This window comes from Podarcis tiliguerta (assembly GCF_965153285.1).
Source record: "Podarcis tiliguerta genome assembly, chromosome: 11".
Classification (NCBI taxonomy): domain Eukaryota; kingdom Metazoa; phylum Chordata; class Lepidosauria; order Squamata; family Lacertidae; genus Podarcis; species Podarcis tiliguerta.
This window is the reverse complement of record NC_139544.1, coordinates 38,260,920-38,284,690: the sequence shown is the minus strand read 5'-3', so window position 1 is coordinate 38,284,690 and position 23,771 is coordinate 38,260,920. Positions and strand designations below refer to the sequence as shown.

The 23,771-nt window shown below is 38.7% G+C and overlaps 1 protein-coding gene across 2 annotated transcripts in view; it reads left to right on the top strand.

Annotated features, from left to right (window-relative positions):
• RGS7BP (regulator of G protein signaling 7 binding protein) overlaps positions 1–22,040 on the top strand; it is a 51,231-nt gene extending 29,191 nt beyond the window's left edge. For both annotated transcript variants that reach the window (XM_083404363.1, XM_083404364.1), the window contains 4 exons: positions 9,910–10,040; positions 17,237–17,384; positions 17,799–17,869; positions 21,008–22,040. In XM_083404363.1, coding sequence (XP_083260489.1) covers positions 9,910–10,040; positions 17,237–17,384; positions 17,799–17,869; positions 21,008–21,105 — 448 coding nt within the window. In that variant the 3' untranslated portion in view covers positions 21,106–22,040. The remainder of the gene's footprint in view (positions 1–9,909; positions 10,041–17,236; positions 17,385–17,798; positions 17,870–21,007) is intronic.
• The last annotated feature ends 1,731 nt before the right edge of the window (positions 22,041–23,771 follow it).

Here is a 23,771-nt window from a genome sequence, read left to right as displayed (position 1 = left end):
ACCTTCTGATCAGCAAGTCCTAGGCTCTGTGGTTTAACCCACAGCGCCACCCGCCATATTATTTGAAGCCTGGCATGCTGGAGTTACCCAAAGTGTGCAGTCTTTGTCCCTCTTTTCCCTGTCACCTTTTTATGTGTTGGATCCTGAGAACTCTGAAAAGAAGGAAGCTTGTGGGTGGTTCCTCTCCTGTTATCCCATTGTCACTTTTAAAAGACCCCTTGGAAGTTTGGGGGACCCACCTAAGCAACAGGGGTTATGAGGCCTCTAGGAAAGGTGGAAGGGGTCAAAGTTGGTCAGAGAGGATGCTTGTAATTGCTGCCCAGTTCTGAATTGAGCTTTGAGTACAGTTTACCTCGTACAGTGGTACCTCGGGTTACATACGCTTCAGGTTACATATGCTTCAGGTTACACACTCCGCTAACCCAGAAATAGTGCTTCAGGTTAAGAACTTTGCTTCAGGATGAGAACAGAAATCAGGCTCTGGCGGCGCGGCAGCAGCAGGAGGCCCCATTAGCTAAAGTGGTGCTTCAGGTTAAGAACAGTTTCAGGTTAAGAACGGACCTCCGGAATGAATTAAGTACTTAACCCGAGGTACCACTGTACTACCTATTTCTTCCACCTGATATCCCGATAACTGGAGTACCATTTAAAATTGACAATCATCACAGCAGTGAGGATGCTCTCAGGAAGGAAGGAATGGAAGGAAGGAGAAGGACCAATCAAAGAGGAATGGCAGACCAAGCTAATGGAATATGCAGAAATGGCAAGACTGATGGGAAAGATCAGAAACCAGGGAGACCAAGTATTCCTAAAAGATTGGAATAGCTTCTTAATATACTTAAAAGACCACTGTAGACAGGCAGGGATACAATGACACGGGTAATGTGAAATGAATTTTGGTAGCTATGATTTTTTAATAGGTGGATAATCGTAAAAGATGCAGGGGGGGAAAGAAAAAGATCATTTTGGGGGAAATTGAACCCATGGAGGGAGGGGAGGAGGTCCGAAGGTTCGAAAGAACCTTTTTATTTTATGTTTTGGAATCGTTATAGTTATTGTGCATAAATTTATGTAAAACCAATAATTCGGGGGGGGGGGATAAAATTGACAAGCATCATCATTCAATTTATTAGGATTAATCATAACATCCACAGCTGCCTACTGAACACACAATTGAATATTCATTTTTCAAGTTTATTTGCAAAAAGTACACCCCACTTTTCAACTTAGCCAGTTTCCAGAGTTACATTTAAAATGTCAAAATACAGCAATAAATAAAAACTGAACAACAGTCCAAAGATGAAAACAATATAAACAAAAACAGCAGATCTACTGAACAGCAGATAAAACTCAAACAAATGAAAAACAGAAAATAAAATCAGCAGACATGAATCAAATGTCATGCCCCACTTTGTATCAGAATCAAATTTCTGACTTCCTATGTGAGTAGTGAGTAGGAACCAGGGACTGATGTAATATCTGGGTTCTAATATGTGCATCATTTGTGAAACACCCTTAATATGGAAAACTAGAGGGTCATAGAATATTAAAGCTGGAAGGGTCATTTAGGCCAACTCCTGGCTTAATGAATGTATCTTGTAACTACAGTATAGCATCTCTTGGTAGCTGTAGCAAAGGAGAGTCCACTAACTCTGTCTGCAACAGCTTGTGCCATTAGGAAGCTTCCCCCAACATTTATATTTTCTGTGGTGGCTCCACACTTGTGGAATTCTCTCACCTTCGTTACATATCTTTAGGTTCCAGGCAAAAACATTCCACTTCTCCCAGGCCTTCGGCAAATAATAATAATAATAATAATAATAATAATAATAATAATAATTTATTTATTTATACCCTGCCCATCTGGCTGAGTTTCCCCGTCCACTCTGGGCGGCTTCCAATCAAGTGTTAAAAACAATACAGCATTAAATATTAGAAACGTCCCTAAACAATTAATTAAACAATCTATAGCCTTTTAAACTTGCAGGGGTTATTGTTTTTGTTTGTTACTATGTTATGTATTTTGTGTTTTTATGTTGTAAACAGCCCTGTGATCCTCAGATGAAGGGTGGTAAATTAATAATAATAATAATAATAATAATAATACTTGAAATTTGCTTTCTTTAAATTTCCACCCATTGCTTCTAATTCTGCCTCTGGAACAACAGAGAACAAATCTGCACCATCTTTTGCTTGACAGCCCTTCAGCTATTTGAGCACAGTTATCAGGTGTCCCCTTAATTGTCTCTGGACCAAGAGCATACCCAGCAGTATAGGCAGATGCAAGATTAGAAGGCAGTTCTTGCTTTTGTTTAAGAACATTAGTCTCTGACCATATCCAGCCGTGTACAACTAATTATGTGCAATAATGAATGGGAAATAAATGTGTCCATTTGCATCCATTCAGCTCTCTGGAGTCCAGCTATCTATAGCAATGTGAATTTGGAAGTGCGTTCAGAAGTGCATTGGAATCTGTACTGCCCAGTTCTACAGAAGTCCATTTCTATTTGTTGCTCTCCCATGCTAGATAGGGATGACTCTATATTGCCATTTTTCTTCCCCTGATCAGATATTAATGAAGGCAGTTTTTCTTATAACATATTAATGAATGCTAGTAAATGAGAGCACTTTTTTAAGGGAAACATGCATGAAAAGCATAACTTACTTATTGTAAGTTCCTTCTAGCAATAAACTTTACAAAGGCAGGTTACAACTTGCCCCAAGTTTGCCCCTAGGCAGTAAAACTGTGCTGTTGATAGTTATATAGCTTCACCTAGTTCCAAAATGCTTGCTCCCTTATATAGCCATTACTTGAGACTTTGGCATTTATAAGCAATGGTATTACAGAAAGCTTACTTTCATGACAGTTAATAGCTAAAGGCCAAGTTCCAAAGAAGCATGAAGGAAGAACTGTGTGGAGCTTTTCTTTATTCTTTTTGCTGTTTGTTTTTTTGCTGCAGCGGTTCTCACTACTAGAGACACAATTCTTTTTTAGTAGCTTTCATCTTCGGAGGTTGAAAATGCCACATTAAAAAGAAAATACAATGATTCCTTTGCATGCAGTTTTCACACAATTTCTGGCTGAAGCGATTTCAAAAAACAAAATTGCACATCTATCACAAACAATTTAAAAGAAAATACAGGCCACACAAGCTAATATGCTATGTATTTTAGCTTGATGCCCATATGCAGGGCTTTGGGTTTTTCCCCCCTCATTTGTACAAATTCTAGGACAGAGATATCACAAATAGTATTATTGACCTCAGATGGAATCTTCTTGGGCATTCTGTGTGGGACATACTTAGTTCTTGCCAGACATCAATGTATTGGAGGGGAAGGTGGTTAATGGTGAAAATGTGATCTCTTGGAAAGTTTTACTGCTATTATTTTATTTACTGATGATTGCTTCAGAACGCTAAGGTTTCCTTGTCCATATAGGATGTTTTATCGCACTCTTGAGCAGTGTTATCATGCATCATTGTAGGAAATATGACCAAAAGATGGAAGTTTTTCAAAGGGTGTTTTTTTAGTGTGCAGCTAAACACAAAATGTAGAGTTGGGGGGAATTAATGGAGTTGGAAAGCTGATAATGTGCAGTTGGGAAAACGAGAAAGTTGACACATTAAGTATATGTGTATATTAAACAATTAAATGACAGTCAGTGTCAGGGACTGCATGTTGACAAATTATATAAGAGTAGAATGTGTTCCTGCAGTTTCTTTTTGGTCAGAACCTCCTTCACCTTATATCCTTGTAAATACCTGTAGAATGCTTTGGTATCTATTAGTTACTGAACTAAGCTAGATTAATAAATGAAGCATTGCTGTGCAGTAGATAATAACTGGTGACTTCTATGGAGAAAGCTTCAGTGATACAAGGTTTAAGGAAGGAGCAAAGCATGCTGGGCAGCTGAGATTGGTGGGGCAGTGCCCCATTTGCTCTTTGGATCAGCCCCCACTACCCTGAAGACACCTGTGTAGACAGCATAGTATGTACCAGAATCTGGGAAGTAGAAGAAGAATCTCTAAAAGCTAAAACATCCTGCCTGAAACATATGCTGCTATCTAATCTCTTAAAATTAGAGACATTTGGGTTCATCCAGATTCTGGAGCATTGATTTTGGACATCCAGTGTGGCCAAACTGTCTCCTGAAACAACCGACTGCGTTGATCTTTCCCCAACGAGAAAAATAACATCATAAAGCTGTTCACTGCAATCCACCACTTCCTTTCAGGATCTGGGGCTCCTGCTGCTTGCTTTTCAGAGACATTAGAAAAGGTAACTAGAGCATCGGAGCTTTGAATGAATTTGGGGTCCAGCCCTGGTCTTTGCTCACATTTGGGTGATGATACTTTCCATGAAGTGTTATTGGGGTTGGGGAATAACTTCACCAGGGCCTTCCCCCAAACCACCACCCATTCCTCCTCCTAATAGTGACTTTAAATTAGAGTATTAGGAAAAAACGTATCTGGATTTCCCCTAGCATAAGCCTGTTCAACTCCAGATTTATATTGACCAGATTACTCGCTATCTGAAGCTGAAAGTTTTACATCAAGAAGCAAGTGTGAAAATCTTATACTTTAAAGACTGGCATTCATGGCATATGCTTCCTGGTGCCTAAAAAACGGAAGACTTTTTTGTGAATTAGTGAACACTGGTAAGGTTATTGGGGTTTTCTAGCATTTTAAGCAATTTCAGAAAAGGAATGTGATTTAACAAGCGAATATCCCAGCCACATGCCACAAATAATTTAAATTAACACTTCCATTTATGGTCTCATATTTATTGAATATAACTATATCTGCTCTTTGGCTTGCTATTGTCAAGGGTGCCATACTGTGCTGTCATATCCTACTTAATCATGTCTCATCGCTAAGGGATCATTGTATGCATAAGTAAGCATTAGCATGGAGAGCATAACTTCTGGGAATAGATATCAGCTTTTATTATGAGTTCATCACCTGACTCAGAGAGGGCAAAGCACTGCAGGTCAAAAATGCAAGTGCCAAAGAAACATGAAGAGAGAGACTGTGTACAAGTGTCGATATGCTAATGCTAGAAGCCCCCGAGACAAGATTTATGAACTGGAGAGCTTGGTCTTAGAGGATGGCATTGATCTGGTAGGCATAACTGAAACCTGGTGTAACAGAGAGAACCAGTGGGACATGTGAGACACTGCCAGTCCACCTACATGGCCCTGGCCTTTCCTGTGCCCCACACCATCCCAGTAAGCAGCAAAAACACCACTGTTGGCAGGGCAGCAGCACAACACTGTACCATCTACTCCTGCTTGCTCCCTTTCTGTTCTTTTAGCATGCTAGTTGTACCAGTTTCAAAGGATGGCTCTGCCATTTTGGAACTGGCTATCCATGTGGCGGAATTCTTCGGTGGGGATAATGTGAATTGATTAATTGGGGCAAAAGCCAGAAATTAAGAATATAGCCAACATTTTCAAAGCAGTACAATTAAGGGGGTGAAACTTCAAGGTGGTCAAGGGAACTGGTTGTCTTGCATGAGGGTATAGTTGAGTGACCAATCTCCTGAATAGTTTTTTGCATTCAATTCCCTAAGAAATCTGAATACATGGTTAAAATTAATTTTGGCCCATTAATTATATAGCCAGTTAAAGTACTGAACATACCGGTATTGCAAACAAAGTCCTGTAGTTTTCTGAGTAGGGGGGAAATAAAAATAATTAAATGTTGTGCTTATCATCCTGGGGTTTTAAAAATTCATTCCAACTGTATTCCTGCTTTTTTTCCCTATAGTATGTGAAACTGTTTTTGATATACTGTTAACAAATATGAGATCTGTATATCTCTTGGGTCAAATACACCTTAATGTTATTGACCCAATCTTGACAGGACATGGCAGCATCTCTATCTCCTGTACTCCTTCTGAGGTGAATCATTCAGTCTCTGCGACAGATTCCTGACCTTCAAAGTTTGACTTAGTCTGTGTGCCTCTTGTTCCCCTAGTGGCTCACAATGTTGTCACAGCATGATGACGAACCAGTACAAATATTATAGAGAGAGAAAATAGCTCAGAAAAACCCAACCCCGTGCTAGAAGCAGCAAAAATTAAAAGCAAAAATTTGTTCTCTCTCATTCTCTCCCCCACTCTACAAAAAATGAGCAGATTTAAAGAGAAAGGAAAAAGACAAGATAAATTTGCAACAGTTCGACAGTTGTTTATGGAATATAACAAAGATTTGGGCATAATCACTACATTGTGGTCTTAAAATGTTTTGAAATCCGGTTTCAAGATGATGGTTAAATTATTTTCTAATCTGTTCTCAGATTAGAATATATAGATATTTGTCTCTTTTTCCCTCCTTTTCACTTTCACTATTTCCATTATAAATATAATGCAAGTGCAATGCAGTCATCTTGTAATTATAATTCTGCATGTATTCTACTTAAACTTAATTTTTTATTAAAAATTGCAATTATAAGCATTGTTTATAATTTTAAAAATTGTGGTGGTGGTAGTAATAAATCCAGCGACAAAACTTGAGTCTTACCCCTCTTCCCTGTCATCTTTTTTTTTCCAGCTCAGTGATTGGTTCCTTTAATCCCCCTTTGTTTACAACTAAAATTTGGTTCGGTATTGATAAACGACATATTAGAAAGGGAAAGGTTAATTGCACCACTTTTATTTACTGTCCGAAAAATAGCTTCCCTTAGTCTTGGGGCAACTGATGAAATCCTAGGGTCTTATTGGGGTTCACTCTGGATCCAGAACCGCTAGAAGTAGTCAACTTCATACCTTCTTCTCATTGTCATGGCACTATTGTGGTATAGCGTGGACAAGGCCTAGTCGCCATAGCAACCATTTCTCTGTCTTTCCCCTCAGTTCAGAATCTAGAGGTCCAGGCCGAAAAAATCTCTGTTCTCCATTGCAATTGGAAAGAGAGAGGCTGTTTATGAGCACCAATTCCATTCCATTGCTCTATGGGCCTTTGCTTCAGTACTCCAGAACTCAGACAGCACACACCCAAAACAAAATAAGAACAACAACAACAACCTGGTGCAATTTTTTTAAAAACTCACACATCTTGTTTTTCCAGTTTTAATCCCAATCTGTCTACAAGCAATATAATGATAGGTTAAATTAGTTACTTATAAAGCAACTACGTAATATATAGTATTTTAGAAATAATATATACACTGGTTGGTAACAGTCCCAGTGACATGAGATTTTTCTACAATCAAGCAGTATATAAATTTTATGAAATAAATATTTTATTTCCAGGGATAGAATCCTGTGTCTGTATATTCATTTCTGTTTTATGGGTTAAGCTGGTTGGTGGTCAAATAACAATGCTGAAAAGGTAATGATTGGTATTAGAGCTCCCTCTATGGGGTTTATATGTAATTGCTTAGTAGCTTGTTTGTCAATGTAGATGTGTTCTAGATATTGATATTTGCTATTCCCGTTAGTATTAATTCTGAATGTCTTAAAAGTACTGCACATCCGAAGAAAGATAACTGAGTTTCTTAGTGCTAACAACGTATGTTAAATTGATAACTTTGATAGCATAGAACACAGGTTGACTTTCATAGTACTAATTATATAAGAGATTTATTTTGTGATTTTGGACTTTAAGGTGTATTCAAGTAGGAAAAATTATGGATATGTAGCTTAAAAATGGTAGCCAATGGAGAAGTTGTAGTAACATGTACTAACTATGGGTTGCTGACTGAGCCAAAATGAGTAGGGGACCTTGGAGGAAATGAATAGGAATGGGGGTGAAATTTGATTCAGTACACATTTAAAGTTGAATTTATCAGTTAGACACTTTCCAAAGCAATGTGAAAACTGAAACACAGCCATCTTTCAAAATTCGCACTTAACCGAACTCTGTGATGCAGTTCTCCAACCAGTGTTTAGAAAAATGCATTATATTAGGAGAGGTTGCTTGCATAAATGTGTGCATTGGTCAAAACTACAGACAAAAATGTGTTTATTATGAGAAATTCACACTAAAATACTGAAGAATTTCCATGAGGGCTTTTTATAATGAAATCGACAAATCACTGCAGAAATGTGGAGAACTGAATTTAAGAATGGAAAAATGAGAAACAGATCCTTCCAGATTTTGGCTCCTTGAGGGTGGCTATGTTGGAGCCAAACATATTAGCCCCATGGCTTCTATTGGCCATAATAAATGATTACTGGTGGAAATCTTTTGAAGGCCTTAAAAAAAAAAAAAAAGAACCAGGAAATTTTCTGTGCCATAAGTTCATTAGTAACAATAAATACCAGTAAATACCATGTTTAATCATTTCAGCTTATTATTATTATACTAAATAGAAGAAAAATTAACATGCTAAATTAGATCACTCTAGCACAGAGGTAACCAATGTGTTGCCCTCCAGATGTTTTGTTGGACTACAACTCCCATCATCCCTGACCATTGACCATAATGGATGTGGGTAATGGGACTTGTAGTCCAACAAAATATCTGAAGGGCACCACGTTCGCTACCCTTGCTCCATGGAATTTCCCAGTGCAAACTGAAAATTTACAGAAAAAGTGTATTTCCCTAGGCCTTAATTTTTCAACTTTTCTCATAAATTCCTAGTATTTTATAAAATATATTCTGTACCTATCATTCTTTTTGGGTAAAAGGCCCCAGCACTTTTAAAAGAGAAAACAAAAGACCTGCCTCTCTTGACCTCATGGTCCACTCTAACTGCAAACTTGGCATAAGAACACCTCTGAGAGGACTCTGCTGGTATTAAAAAGAGAGTTCTGAAACATCGTGCAAGGAATGAATCTTTACAACCACCAGGGATGCTGAAGAACATCTTTGTACAAGTTATACTCCGAACAGGATATTTTGCCCTCATGAGTGTGATTTCAAAAGAAATCAATGAAGATAACAGCCATGCATTTGAGAACGGAAGTCAGCTGTAATCTAAGAAGAAGGGTTACAAAAATAGCACATTAACAGGGCATTGCAGCATTAGAGCAGCGAGTCAGCATCTGATCGTGTCTCTAGGGTTGTTGGTTGGAGTAAAAGGGTGAGAGGGTAGAGCCAAAGGAGAAATTGTGATCTTTAAAATCAGTAATTACTCTGAACTTGTGTGGCATCTGCTGCTATAAATAGTGTTTAATCCAAGGCTGGAATTACTTTTGACAGGAATCAGAAATTATAGTACTTAAGTTAAATCTTTCCCCCTTTTAGTCCAGTTTTTATCTTTGTGAAGTACTGCATGTAGTTTGAAAACATTCCAAGGTACTGTATTTGACCAGGTTAAATAAAACATTAGGAAAAATGACATTTTATTCACACATTTGTTTTGCAAGTCCCTCAGAATTCATTGCTCACCCAGGGGTGATTGACTCTTTTTAGACTTAGGGACAGAACCTAAATCTTGTGGGAAAATTCGCACCATGCCTCTTCTTCTCTCTCTCTCTCTCCCCCCCCCCCCCCGCCCCGCCGTATGCATTTTTCGTGGTATACTTAGTGCTACAAGCTGAGCTGGTCCTGTCTGCAATTTTTATTTCAGATCAGCATTACAAAATTATTGGTATGTTTTAAACAGATATGTATATAGTTTTAATTCTATCAATGTTTAATTGTATTTCAATGATGGATTTCTCTACGTTTTAGCAGTTCTTGTATTTATCTGTAAGCCACCTTGAGTCCCACCAGAGAAAAAGGTGAAGTATAAATACATAAATAATAATAATAACAACAACAATAATAATAATAGTATTATCATCATCTTTATTGTTAAATCATACACCTTAAAAGATGTCTATAGAATTACAAGATTCGTATATAATTCTTCAAAAATAGACCGTTTTTAAAAACTGTCTAGAACGTCTAAACTGTGGAGACAGATAAATTATGGAAATAACATTTTCTGTTTGATTTTTTTTTATATATTGTTGCAGCCCAGAAGATGGTGAGATTCATCCTGAGATCTGTAGACTATATATTCAGTTGCAGTGTTGCTTAGAAATGTATACGACAGAGATGCTAAAATCCATATGCCTACTAGGATCACTTCAGCTTCATCGAAAAGGTATTCACCTACATCATAAATGCTCTTGATCTTGCTTCATTCACTTCAGTTGTCATTGGCTATGTGTTAAACAGGACTTTTGCCATGCAGCTTCATCTGTTATTCTCCAACCAGCCTGCCCATGGGATGTTAGAGCGCTTTATGCCTCATTCTGGACAACTGTGTCCGCGCCAACATGCATCTAAAATTCTTGAAAACTTAGCCTACACTGTTGATTTCAGTGGAATATGCACATGGATTAGTTGCTTCCATTGAAATAGAAAGAATCAATATATTGATCATAACCATAAGTCATTACAAGATAAAATTTAGATAAGTAGCAAAAAAAAGTTATTATAAAAACCATCTTCCATATTTATTACGTATTTGTTTGTTACATTTAGATCCTGCCTTTCATCCTAAGAGCTCAAGGTCATGGTCACCCCACCCTCACAACCTATTCCTTCTTCCTTATCTCCTCCATATGCATAGTTAAAATTTATAGTTTTGCAGGAATTTAGAACCAAAAATCCCATATCCAAGAACAACACTATTTCCATTGGCCCATAATCATTACATGAGATGCAATGACTCACTTTTAGAACTGTAGTTCCTCTTTGGTTTTTCCACCTAAATAGACCTTGGGTGAACTGATTGGGAACCTATGGTCCTCTTGTTGTATTCCAGCTCCCATCAGCTCCAGCACACATGGCCAGTGCTTAGGAATGATAGGGGTTGTTGTTTTCCTTGATTTATAGCTAAAGGGTGGGTTTTCCCTAGGAAAAGAGTGGGGCAAGGGGGAAACCTCTCATGCCCATGCTTTTTAGGCATGGGACAATCATGCTTATGGATGAGCCCTAATCCCCCTAGTCCAGAGGTTCTCAACCTGTGGGTCCCCAGATGTTGTTGGACTACAACTCCCATCATCCCTGAGCTCTGGCCTTGCTAGCTAGGGATGGTGGGAGTTGTAGTCCAACACCATCTGGGGACCCACAGGTTGAGAACCGCTGCGGCCTCGTCCCTTCGTCCTCCTCAAGTCTTTCATACTTATCAGTGGGCTGCACACTGAGCTTGCGTATGTCTATCTGGCCTAGATTGTGGTATGTTACAACATATCTAGCAGGTTGCATTTCATCAATATATTTCACAGCTGCTGCATCTTCTATACCTAGCAGTGCTGCTTTTGGTGTAGCTCTGAATGCGTGGCCATATACCCAAACTGGCTCTATGTACAGTTTTCCAAGGAAAAGTCTACTGAGCTAGCCTAGTTGATGCGTGTTACCTTTTTCATGAAAGTTTTCATGAGAACCAGAAAGGGCTGAGCAAATGTTAGCATTTGTGAATAAGTCTGGCCCAAGTCTGGTCTCTGCTGGAGGAGGGGAGAGGGGAAGACTGTGCTTATAGGTGTTTAGCAAAAGCAGGATGTTCTGTTCAGCACTTTTGCTAACTTCATCTTCCTCATGGGTATAGAACAACTCTGCAGAATCAAAGCCTGGGGCTCTTTGTTGCTTTTTATATCTTTTGTAAAGTTCAGCTAGTTACCCAAGTTCAGACTACTCCTGGAGGGAGCTGACCTACAGGAGGAAAAGTAGGCTGCTTGTATAGTGGAAAAAATCTCAAGAACAAAAATAGCTGCTCCGCAGAAATACATCGAGCTGTTTCTAATCCAGATGTGCCCTTCTCTTGCAAACACGATGCTTTCCTCCCACACACTAATTGGGCAGAAGAGAACGTTAGCATGCCTTGTGCTGGGCACATCTACTGTGGAGCCGTATAAGAAATGCATCTCCGCTCATCTGTTCCCTGTTAATTCATGCCAGTAAACAATACTAGGAAATGTGGGGACGTACTTTCCATCAATAGGACCTGTTCTTACAGCTGTCATTATTTATAAAGCACATTTATATAAGCGGTGAATGCTTTTAATGCACAAGTGCTGTTGGGTTTTTATAATATTTTCACAATAAGCCCTCATATCTGTAGTAGCTTGCTACTCTAAATGCCCAGTCATAATTTGGGGAGCTGCTGCAGCGTAATGTGAGTTGGGAAGCCCCATCTGGTTCAAATATTTACTTCAACCATGAACTTGCTAAGTAGCTTTAGGCAAGGCAACGTTTCCTCAGCTTTTTCCTACCCTCTCCCCAATCTGTAGCATGGCAACAAAGATATATTTTACAGCATTGTTGTCAGGATTACTAAGGATACATTTGAAGTGTTTGGCACAGTCAGGAAAAGTGTTACATAACTGCAAATTTTATTAGAAAATATTCATAGGGAACAAAGGAAGGTAGCCTACACCAGGTCAGGTGGTTTTTCCTTTTAGCCCAGCGCAGTTAGAAAAGTATCCAAAATGACATACTCAGACAGTGCTTAACTGCATCCACCCCTGACTTTGGGTTAACTATAGCCTCCAAGTAGGACTAGAGGTGAGTGGTCTTTATTTGGAAAATGTGGTGCAAATTGATCTCCGCAGGCTTCATCCGTTCATCACCTGGGCCCATGTGAAAGAGGCCCTAACCGCTCAAATTAGATTCACTGGCTAACATTGTGCATTTGCAACAACAACAACAACAATAACAATAATAACAATAAATCAATTATACACTGCCCAGCCCAGGGTTTCCCCAGCCACTCTGGGTGGCTCCCAATCGAGTGTTAAAAACAATAAAGCATTAAATATTAAAAACTTCCCTAAACAGGTCTGCCTTCAGATGTCTTTTAAAAATAAGGTGGTGGCGAAGTAAATTTCTGTTGCCACCACAGAGCAGATCCTAAAGTGGTTTATAAAAGCTGGAATGAAATATTTTGTCTAGCTTTTTCCAGGTGAAGCAAAACACCCCTTCCAGTGTTGATTCAGTCTTTTCGGAGCAGGTAAAATTATTTCATAGGGAAGTCTCACCCTTCAAATAACAGGTAGCTGAGGGTGGTTCCTTTCCCTTTTAGCTGTTTCAAGGTGCAGCTTGATTGACCACAGCCATCCAGTAGTATCCATGGGGACAGAACATCCCTGGGAATGATGCAACATTATGACGTAGCATTGCTCTCTGGAACATTCTTGTGGAGAAAAGATGGCTTCCCCCATGGACATCTAGTCAGGGCGATTGAATCCTAATAAAGCACAGCTACAGGGGTCTATATTTTCAGGAATTCTTCATTGCTCCCTATTAGGCAGCAACTTAATACATGGAAAGGTTTTTTTAGTTGAAATATGGCTAGGAAATGTTGTTATTCAAATATTTTTTCACATAGGCTAAATATTTCTATAACTAATCTAATTTTTAAGTAAGTTGCTGAGTACCACACAGATGTGATTGCAGAAGTGTTGAGTGCATCTGTTGGATGGTGCATGTAAAATCTCAAGTCCAAACCCGCCCTCCAGCCTGCCATTTTATCTATAGTACTTCTTTCCCCACTAAACTTAGCCGTGAAGCATGGAGAGAGACCCTTAGAATTGTCAAAACAACTGGAAGAACTCTTAAGGAACCGCTTTTTTCACCCACTGCTATTCACAGACTATGTACTCTTCTTTTCTTCATTTTTTTAATTGCAAACATAGCACGAAAAGTGGTGAGGAAAGAAACAAAGTAAACTCTCATTAACAATAAAATAATCCCTTGAGAAAGATCAAAATAATCTCAGCAATCCTAATTTAAATAAACACACTAATATAGACAATCCATATGTTCTAATATGAATCCAAGCGAGATTGACGTTTATAAAATAGACGTTGAAATGTAGAAAGGGCAGTAAGAACTTCAAACCACTGAGTAATGGATGGTGGGTGTTCGTCCTTTCAACCTTGAGCTATAAGTCTCTTTGCAGTCATAAAGACTCACAGGATCCACTTTTGTCATACACTTACACTCCAGTGCTAAGCACACTAACTTGGGTTATTTATTTTATTTCGAATACATCTAAAACTATTATATTTCCATGTATGAATTCGTTGTATTTATATATCACCTTTCTGCCAAGATATCAAGGTGATTTACATATTTTGAAATACCAAAGCAAGCATGTCATAAGAGTTTTCTCAGATCCTTTAAGTGGCCCTTTTAGGAGCTGACAGCCTCACTTTAATATTTATTATCTACTTTTATTTCTCAAAGGAAACCAACAGCAGGCAAAGGGGGCGGGAAACAGGTCAGTGCAACAATGTCAGAACAGTCAATGTAACCGCGGTTTGAACAATAAATTAAAAATAATTCCACAGTTATATCAAATGAACATCAAAACAGTGCCACAAATTCAAAATGCCTATGAAAATTCAGGATGACATGCATTAAATGGCAATTCAGTTCAGGAATGACATAGTTTAAAATCCAAAAATATAGTGGGGCTATTTCTCTGTACCAAGGGTAACACCAGTACACACATCCAATAAACGTAGTAACCTGTCTTGCAAAGGCTAAAATGGCTTGGGCTATTGTCAGGAATGCAGCCCAGGATTGGAGGAGTGCACAGAAACCTAGGCAATGCTACCAGCTATCAAAATACAGTATAATTTCACTTTTTCAAAAGCTATTAGTCATGCAATACATTCACACATGCTCTGCAGTGATACAGTTACCAAGATCTCCTTCTAACTAGATGGCCAGTCCAGTAGCACAGAGAGATGTATGAAGTGGGTGCCTATTATTATTATTATTATTATTATTATTATTATTATTATTAAATCTGGAGGTCTCAGTTTACCAATGTAAGCTTCATATGCTGTTTGGGGTGCTGCAGAGGTCTTCAACCAAAAGTGGCTCTGGGCCCAAATTTCCTATATGGTGCTTAATCTGTTGCTACTTGACTAGTGAACTGATGTGCTGAATGCAGATATCTTTGGAATTCCAAGGAGTTCTCTCAATATGTGACCTAAGGTCATAATCTCTGACCTCTAGAGGGCAAATGGGCATAGCTGTCCTGAAACCTTACTCTCTTCTTCCAAGGGCTGCTCTCAGTAAACAATGTCCTGCTTATCTGTTCAGCAAGCTGTTTTTTCTCTGTGGCATGCTCACAGTCTAAGCATTTCGTAATTCATCTCATCCCTACAATAAATTCTTAATCACAATGTAATTGACTACATTAACAATAATAATATTATAAAAGTATATGAATATTTGCAAAATCTATAGCCACATTTGGCAAAATAATATCTGATTTACTGTGTTGTGGGACAGCATTGTCTAGATAAGTCCTTAGGCATGTCTTCCACAATCCTTGAAAAAATTGGTTGGCCTAACAGTTAGATACAAGTCTGACTATTGCCATTTCCTGAAACCTCTTCCCTGTGTGTACTTCATAAAAAGAAGCAGAGAGAAGGCTAATGTGAAAATTAATCCTAGCCATCAACAGGTGAACCAGTGACCAGGAAAATCTTGAGAACTGTCTGGCAGCTTATTGTTAGCCATGCCTCATGACAAATTTAGGAATTTACAAGGTGTTGGCCTTCTGTGCACAGATGCCACTTCAGAGTTACCCTTTGTCTGGGGCTGAGTTGCTGCACTGGAAAATGTGGAACGACTGCCTGGAGGCAATCAAGTGCTTCTCATGTGGAAATTGCTGAATGCCAGAGTTTATTACTTTGTCCTCATTGTGAGTGTGCAACTAGCACTTGTGCTGCCTAAAAGAATTCATTATTTTGCAACAGTGCACTCAGTTGTCTCTTATATTCAAACAAATTTTTGATTTAATTCAATTAGAAGAGATCCTGAGCAAGGAACCCTCTAAACTATCAAAGGCTCCCTTTTGCTTTATTTTTTACATTCGTGTAGCTGGCCCATCACTTTCCACCTTACCCCTTTGACTCAGACCACTTGTGTTAGCCTGAGTGAGTTACCTTGTGTGTTAAATGAATTATTTCCAAAGCATGGCATTTTACCTAAACGAGGCCAAAAAAATCAATGTGAGACATGCTCTAAGGAATTCATATAATCAAACAGGTAGTTTAAAAAATGAAACATCTGTGACTCTGCTACAGTGCTTCCCTGATGGAAATTCAAAATGATATCGAAATGGTGCACTGAGGACACTCCAAAATAAAACCAGTGCTACACAGCATTTGCCAGACCCAGTTCAGAAACCTCCCAAACTGAAACTCATTGCACATTTGTTGTTTAGCATTTTGTGTGCAACATATAGCGAAACATCTTAGAACATAAAGGTTTTTGATAGTTAATATTTTAACTTTCAAGGGTTAAAATATTAAACTAGGGTGTGTTTCTCGCCTAATTTTGAGCTAAGTTAGCATAAAAGGAATAAATTGCTTAAATAATGTGTTCTGGTTCCCTCACTTTTAATTTCAAAATGTACAAGTGCTATAAGAAACAAAAATTAAGTTGGAGGGGAGATCTTTAGATGTGCTGAGGAGATGTTGAAATGTATTCATCTGTTTTCATAGAGAGAAATGAGGACCCTGAAAATGACTTTCAATGTTGTGGTGACTAAAATTGGGGTAGGGTAGATGTTGCCTGATGCTCCAGGTTTATTCTGCACTGCTGTGTTTTATTTAATTATTTTTTTTATGTACTATATTTTATTGTACTTATATTATGTTGGAAACTACCCCAAGTTCACTGTGTGATGAATGGCAGTCTAGAAATCATATATATACATAGTAAGAGATTTCATAGCAGTTTGTAGAGTGCTGTACAGCAATTGCATTTAATTATGTCTGACAGACAGATTAGTTAAGGAGATCATTACAAAATGCTCTGTGATAAGAATGGGGCTGCATGAGGGAAGAGGCATCATTGACAAATAATTTCATGCTATAAATAGAGTTCATAAGCAAAGATAGCCTTGGAAATGTGTGCATAACAATAGGTGGTGGACCCATAGAAACAAGAGGGGTGGCTGAAGTGAAGCTGGACTTCTTTGGGAAGAGTAACAGAATAGAAATTTAATAAATAAGAAATAATAATAAAGTTGCCAGGAGGTATCAGGCTGCGTACCTCACTAGTTGTTCACTTTCCTTTACTTAATAGAAGGGGAATGAAATCTACAGAATATGTAAACCCACGCAAAATTTCATTATTTATATAGGTCACACAGAATTGAACTTTCCATAGTACAGAATTTTTATTTATTTACCTTATTTCATTAGTTCATAGTATACATAGCACTCAAGTCCAGCAATTATTTCAAGAATGAGAGATGCTGGGTGTGGGGAAATGTGGTTATGAGGTTTTTTGTAATTATAGTTTGTTTTGTTTTTGACCATTTGAAAGGGATAGAGACTTGTGCAGCACCCAAGATCATAGACAGTAAAGTAGAGGAGAGTTCAGAAGTCCCTATTTTAGAAGACACATCATCTTCACCAACAGACATCCAACAACATTTATGGCAGGTTTCCACGGATATTGAAAATACTGAAAGGTATGTTTTCTATTTATTATTCCCAATTTGATCCCATTAAACACTGAGGCATGTGTGGAAGTAGACCTTTGTCTCCACATCCCTTCATGGAACTTCACAAATAGCTTGCTGGAATAAAAATTGCCTCTGAATGAGCAGCCATTCTCCTTCTTAATCTTTATTACTGATCACATTGGAAGAACATACATGAATAAAATTGGAGACTTACAGTGGTCTTTTTTATTATAACTCCATCACTTGTCCATTAGACATTTGCAAAAATTATTCAGTCCAACATTCTGACTTTTATTTTATTTTTATCCTTTTTGTTCAGACGTAGTACTATTCTTGGAATCCTGAAAAGCAGAAGTAGCTTTTATCTAAGCTTAAGCAATATCTGTTCTATTTGAACAGTTCTGTGCTTCATTTCTACAGGGATATGAGAGAAATGAAAAACCTTTTAAGCAAACTCAGGGAGACTATGCCTTTGCCACTGAAAAATCAAGGTAAGCCTTTCTTTTCTGCATCTGATAATTGGATAGTTAAGTGATCCGACTTGGTTTCTTCTGGTAATGTTAAACAAACTCCTAATATTCTAAATATGAAGATAGAGAAAAGGTTTGACAGTGTAACGTTCCTCTAAATTATTAAACATTTCTTGATAGAAGTGTGGCTTAGCTTCTTAGCCTTTACCCCAGTTGAGTATAAGTTTGCGCTCATATACATCCCTTTATTCTTACCTCTTTCTTTCCATTCATACTTTCCCTCTATGGTCTCCCTACTGTTGAAATTTAAATTGCATGCCAAGGAAGATTGGAAAATGTTTGTGGATTATTTAAAAACTCAGTGTAAACATGTTAAGATGCAAATAGGATTTAACTGAGAGCAGCAGTGGAAACGACAGTGGAATTTTGTTGTTGTTGCTTTTTTGTTTTTTTTTTTGTAGAAGCAAAGGCATGGAATAACTATACAGTGGTGCCTCGCAAGACGAAAAGAATCCGTTCCGCGGGTCTTTTCGTCTTGCGTTTTTTTCGTCTTGCGAAGCAAGCCCATTGGCGGATTAGCGCTATTAGCGCTATTGACAATTTAAGGGCTAAAAACAGCTTTTTAAGGCTTGGGGGATTAGCGGTTTTGCTGCTAAAATGCTTTTAGCAGCTTAGCGCTTCAGGAAAAGGGGTTTTGGAGCGGGGAAAAAAATTCAAAATTTTTCGTCATTTTTCATCTTGCGAAGCAAGCCCATAGGGAAATTCGTCTTGCGAAGCGCCTCTGCAAACGGAAAACCCTTTCGTCTTGCGGGTTTTCCGTCTTGCGAGGCATTCGTCTTGCGGGGCACCACTGTAATATGCAGCACAAATTGAAAATTTGGGGGAACCATGGAGGGAGAGAGGGAAAGTCCTAGGTTGACTGATTTATTGTAAAACCCAAAATGTTGTTTAATTATTATTTATTTTTTAAAAATATCTATAAATAAAATTAATAAACCGCCCTGAGACCTCCGCCTATATGGCGGTATAAATTCAAGTAAAAGTATGGGGTAGAAATAAATAATTATTAACTAGGTAATCATTAGCAACTTAAGGAATTGAGAGCTGGACAACGCTGAATTATGAAGGGGCATAATGTTCAACTAGCTGTGTCTAGAGGAGTTACTTCTCTACTAAAACATAATAAAAATGATGGAGAATAAATTCAAATATTTCTGTGGAGTTTAAATGGAGGTTGCCAACAAAACTCACATTAAAGTTCAGTATGATAGCCCTCATTGCTATCTGCCACTCAGTGATTAGATGTAATCTCCCATTCATCTGGGTCCTTTTTCACACCTTATAAAATGAATTTAAGGACTGGTTTCAGAATAAATTTGAAGATTTTCCCTCCCTGAACCAATTTCAAATTATACATTTTCCTTCATGGAGGAATACTTGCAGTGAGCTGTTGAAGCTCATGTATGTGCAGGGCTGGCACAAGACATTTCAGTGCCAGAGGCAAAACCTCTAAACAGGGTTCCTGTCTCCCGCCATTTAGCAGTGGTTAAGAACATAAGAGCCTGCTGGATCAGGCCAATGGCCCATCTAATCTAGCATACTGTTATTACAGTAGTCAACCAGTTACCTATGGGATACCCACAAGTAGGACCTAAATGCAATCGGGCTCTCCCTACCTGTGATTCCTAGCAACCGTATTCAGAGACATAACACCTCCAACCATGGAGCAGGAACACAGCCATCTTGGCTAGTAGCCATTGAGAGACTTATCCTCTGTGAATTTATCATATCCTCTTTTAAAAGCTATTCAAGTTAGTGGCCATCGCTGCCTCTTGTGGAAGTGAATTCCATAGTTTCACCGGGTGTTGCTTAAAAGACGTACAGTCATACCTCGGAAGTCGAACACCAGTGTGGTGTAGTGGTTAAGAGCGGTAGACTCGTAATCTGGTGAACCGGGTTCGATTCCCCGCTCCTCCACATGCAGTTGCTGGGTGACCTTGGGCTTGTCATACTTCTTTGAAGTTTCTCAGCCTCACTCACCTCACAGAGTGCTTGTTGGGGAGGAAGGGAAAAGAGAATATTAGCCGCTTTGAGACTCTTTAGGGGAGTGATAAAGCGGAATATCAAATCCAAACTTCTTCTTCTTGGGCTCCCGAACGCCGCAAACCCGGAAGTGAGTGTTCTGGTTTGCGAACCTTCTTTGGAACACGAACATCTGTCGTGGCTTCCAATTGGCTGCAGAATTTCCGTTCTGCTTCCAAGGTACCAGTGTATTTTCTTTTGTCCTGAATCTTCCAATGTTCCGCTTAGTGTGGTGTATCTGAGTTTTATCATTGTAAGAGAGGGAGAATTTTTTTTATTACAGTTCGGCAGGAGGTTCTCCCATGCAGAGCCATTAAAATTCCTGCATAGCTTCCATTCTTTTCAATGAAACTTGTACAGGAGAACTTCGCAGAGGATTGAGCCTCATGATTTCTATCTGTTTGAATCCCACTCTATCAGTCCTACTGGCAACCAGGATCCATCATTTGAAGCAGCTGCTTCACCTTACCTCACTGTAAAGTAAAGCAGTGGTTATGGTAACTCAGAAGCCCACATTTACTTGGTGCGGTGACCCATCAGTTTATTGTCACATGAATTTTGGACTTTACATCTTCGGTAGTTGTTGGTTCCGGGCATTTTAACTACAGGTTTGCCTGTTTTATGACTGTAACTTGAGGCACTCAAGCCAAAATTTACATAACCCCCCTATTAGTATGGAATTTGATGAAAGATGCCATGTGCTGGTGCATTAGAGGCGAGCTGTAATAGGCACTCAAAACAACTTCCAGTATAAATGTCTCACCAGATCTGCCGCAGCTATCAGAGCAGTTCCCAAGTGCTAAGACGTAAGACTCAAGCTTTTCTGATATTTGGTTACAAGTGTCAACGTGATGTTATAATAAGCCAACAAATAAAAAAGTGCTAAGAGGTATTCATCATGCCAATTCATCATGAAAAACAATTATCTAGGGTTTCTTTACAAAGCCCACCACCGCCTTGCAGATCGTAATCCACAGGCTGCAAAACTCTGAAGTAACACACAGAAAACGTGTCCTTCAGAATATATGCTTTGCTGCTGCTCAGCTTAATTCTATCCTTTGTTTTTTTAAATCGCAGATGATAGCAGCCTCCTAAACTTGACTTCAACTCCTTATCCATTAGTGCGAAGACGGAAGCGGAGGTTCTTCGGATTGTGCTGTCTTGTCTCGAGCTAGATGATTCAGTACAGAAATGCACAGATGACCACAGCCAATACAATTTGACCTTTAGCGGGATAAACCTTAATGCTCTAAGTGGTAGTGTGTGTTTTCTACACAACTAATTATTTCTTCCCTCCTTTTCAAGAGTTTTACAATTTGTTGCTGATAAGAACCAAATCAGGAAACCAATTTAACATTATGAAGAATATTTTTAACTTTTTTTAATGGCATACTGCATGCCTGATTTAAACCATTCTATGATTAGATGCAAATATTATAATTATGAAATAAAACATTCAGATTTTTTTATTTCGTGTACAAACCACCACAGCCAATTGTGTACAGTACAATAGTAGGACTGTAGCTCTTGCTAGTATGATGTTAAACTATTTGAACATATTCTATTAAGCAATCCTAATCCATAGAAAACTATTTAGAACAGCAAAACTGTGCTTAAGTTCTAAAAAGCTAAAATAAAAAGAGCCAATATCATAAGAGAACTTGCACAAACTCTCCTATTGCTTTTTATGCTCTCATTCATATTTAGTCTTCCACTCTATATCTCAACTTATACAAGAGCTTCATAATACAATATCTTAATTTCTATTACACAAGCAACATAACATCGATATGTTGATCCTGTAAATATGAGATAGTTATATCTACATATGTACAATGCATAGAAATAGCTAATTTACTTTTTAAACCCCCCACAGATGTATCTATTTCAGCTTTGGGAAGAAAGGCTAAAAATTTAAAAGATGGTGTAGGAAACTATAAAATCCACAGATGTAAAGCAAATTATCCTATTTTGTCTCCATTAAAGGTTGAAGCATGGTGTCTGAACATCAATTTAGTGTTACTGCTTTTAGGGCATGCCAGAAGTAGCTCTAACTGTAAAATATTAAACATTTTACATTGTTAATAAATATTTTTTAGTTAAACTAAAACATGTCTTTTGGGTAATAATTGTACGGCTAAATACCATGTATGGTTGCCTCTACCCATCTTGCCTGCTTTGTTTAGAAGAATTTGAATCATTGGTCTCCTTCACATGTAATACTAAACCATGGCTTACCACTATGGCACAAGTTAGAATGAGTCTGACCAAAGCCTCAGACTTGCAAATTCCATGTTCCCACACAGCTGGGGTAAGGATTTCTGCCATGTTTACTTTCAGTTTTCATAAATCCTGCCCTATTTTTATGTACAAACTGGGGTGTGTTTGTGGTCTAAAACTCTTGTAAGTTTCAAAAGCAGCAAATTCAACCCATGGATTTTGAAGCTGGTTTCTCAGTTTGTTTAAAAAGACCATCTCTGGAGCATGAATAAACCAGGACACATAGAAACTGAAAATAAGTGTGGCAGCAGTCCTTCCCCATGCCAAGATGGAGGAGGTGGGAGTGTTGTAGCTCATGCAGTAACTAGTGTGAAACCACGTTTCCATGTTATCTGCAAATCCGCACATGGTCTGGCCTGTAGTTGAGATCCCTGCATTGCAGATGGTTGAACTAGATGACCCTCTGAGACCCTTCCAAGTCTACAATTCTGTGGTTCAGTGACCTGGTTACCTTGCTCTTCCACTTCATCTGGGCAAAACAGTGGAATGAAGGTGCAATTTGTAGCAAGTGTGTGCTTAGAGGTGGACCGCTTAGAGGCTGACCACAGGTCAGCAACATTTTTTGAGGCCGGTCTGGTTCATTCCCCAGCAGACCTCTCGGTGGGCCAGAGCATGCGCGCCCATGCATGTGCTCAAGCTATTTCTGGTGCTCTTCCGAGTCGGAAGAGCACCAGAAATAGTGTGTGCACATGTGCACAGGCGCTTCTCCGTCCCAGAAGTAGCATGACATACACATACAGGCGCTCTAGGTGAGGAGCACCTGTGCGCATACGCTATTTCCAGCGCTCTTCTGACCTGGAAGTCAGTCCCTGCAGTGAGAAAAAAATGGTGCCACCCAAAAAAAGCACAGAATCCCCACGCTGATCCATGGTACAGCCATGGGCCGGTTCCAGGAAGCTCATGGGCCGGAACCGGCCCATGGGCCTTAGGTTGCTGTCCTCTGGCTTAATCCATCTGCCTGCCACTTTCCCTATGCAGTCTAGGCTGCAGTCCTACTTCTTCATAAACGTAGCAAATATGTCTCTTAAATAATTGCTGAGGAAGATGTTTAAAGGACAAAAGCAGCATTCAAGGAGGAACGTTCAGCAAAGCTTTCTTGCCTTCTACCCTTGTTCCTTGGCTTTGAAGCTGAAATATTGATAGCCAGGTTCCCAGACTTGAGCTTGTTTCTGAACACCTAGTTTAAGCTAGTGAAAGAGATACATAATGCCATATTGTATTATTTTATCTGTTTCTTGGAATTTTAGGCAGCAATCCAATTGCTTAAGGTGGAGCAAAAATAACAGACTAATATATCAAATGCTACCACCAAGTAGCAAAAAAGTGATCTAAAGTGTAAATGATGTCCAAATCTTTACTTCAAATGTTGCTTGCAAATTACTGCACAGACTCTAGGGGAAAAAATAATCTAAAAAATATCGGTAATGTTGATTCTTACTACATCATCAAGGCAAATCTATGTACTTCTCAGAGGATTGGATTATTACTCTACTGATGCCTTCTACACAAAGAGGGAAACTTCCTCCTAATGAACAGCCAAGTGAGTTGTTTATCAACACTC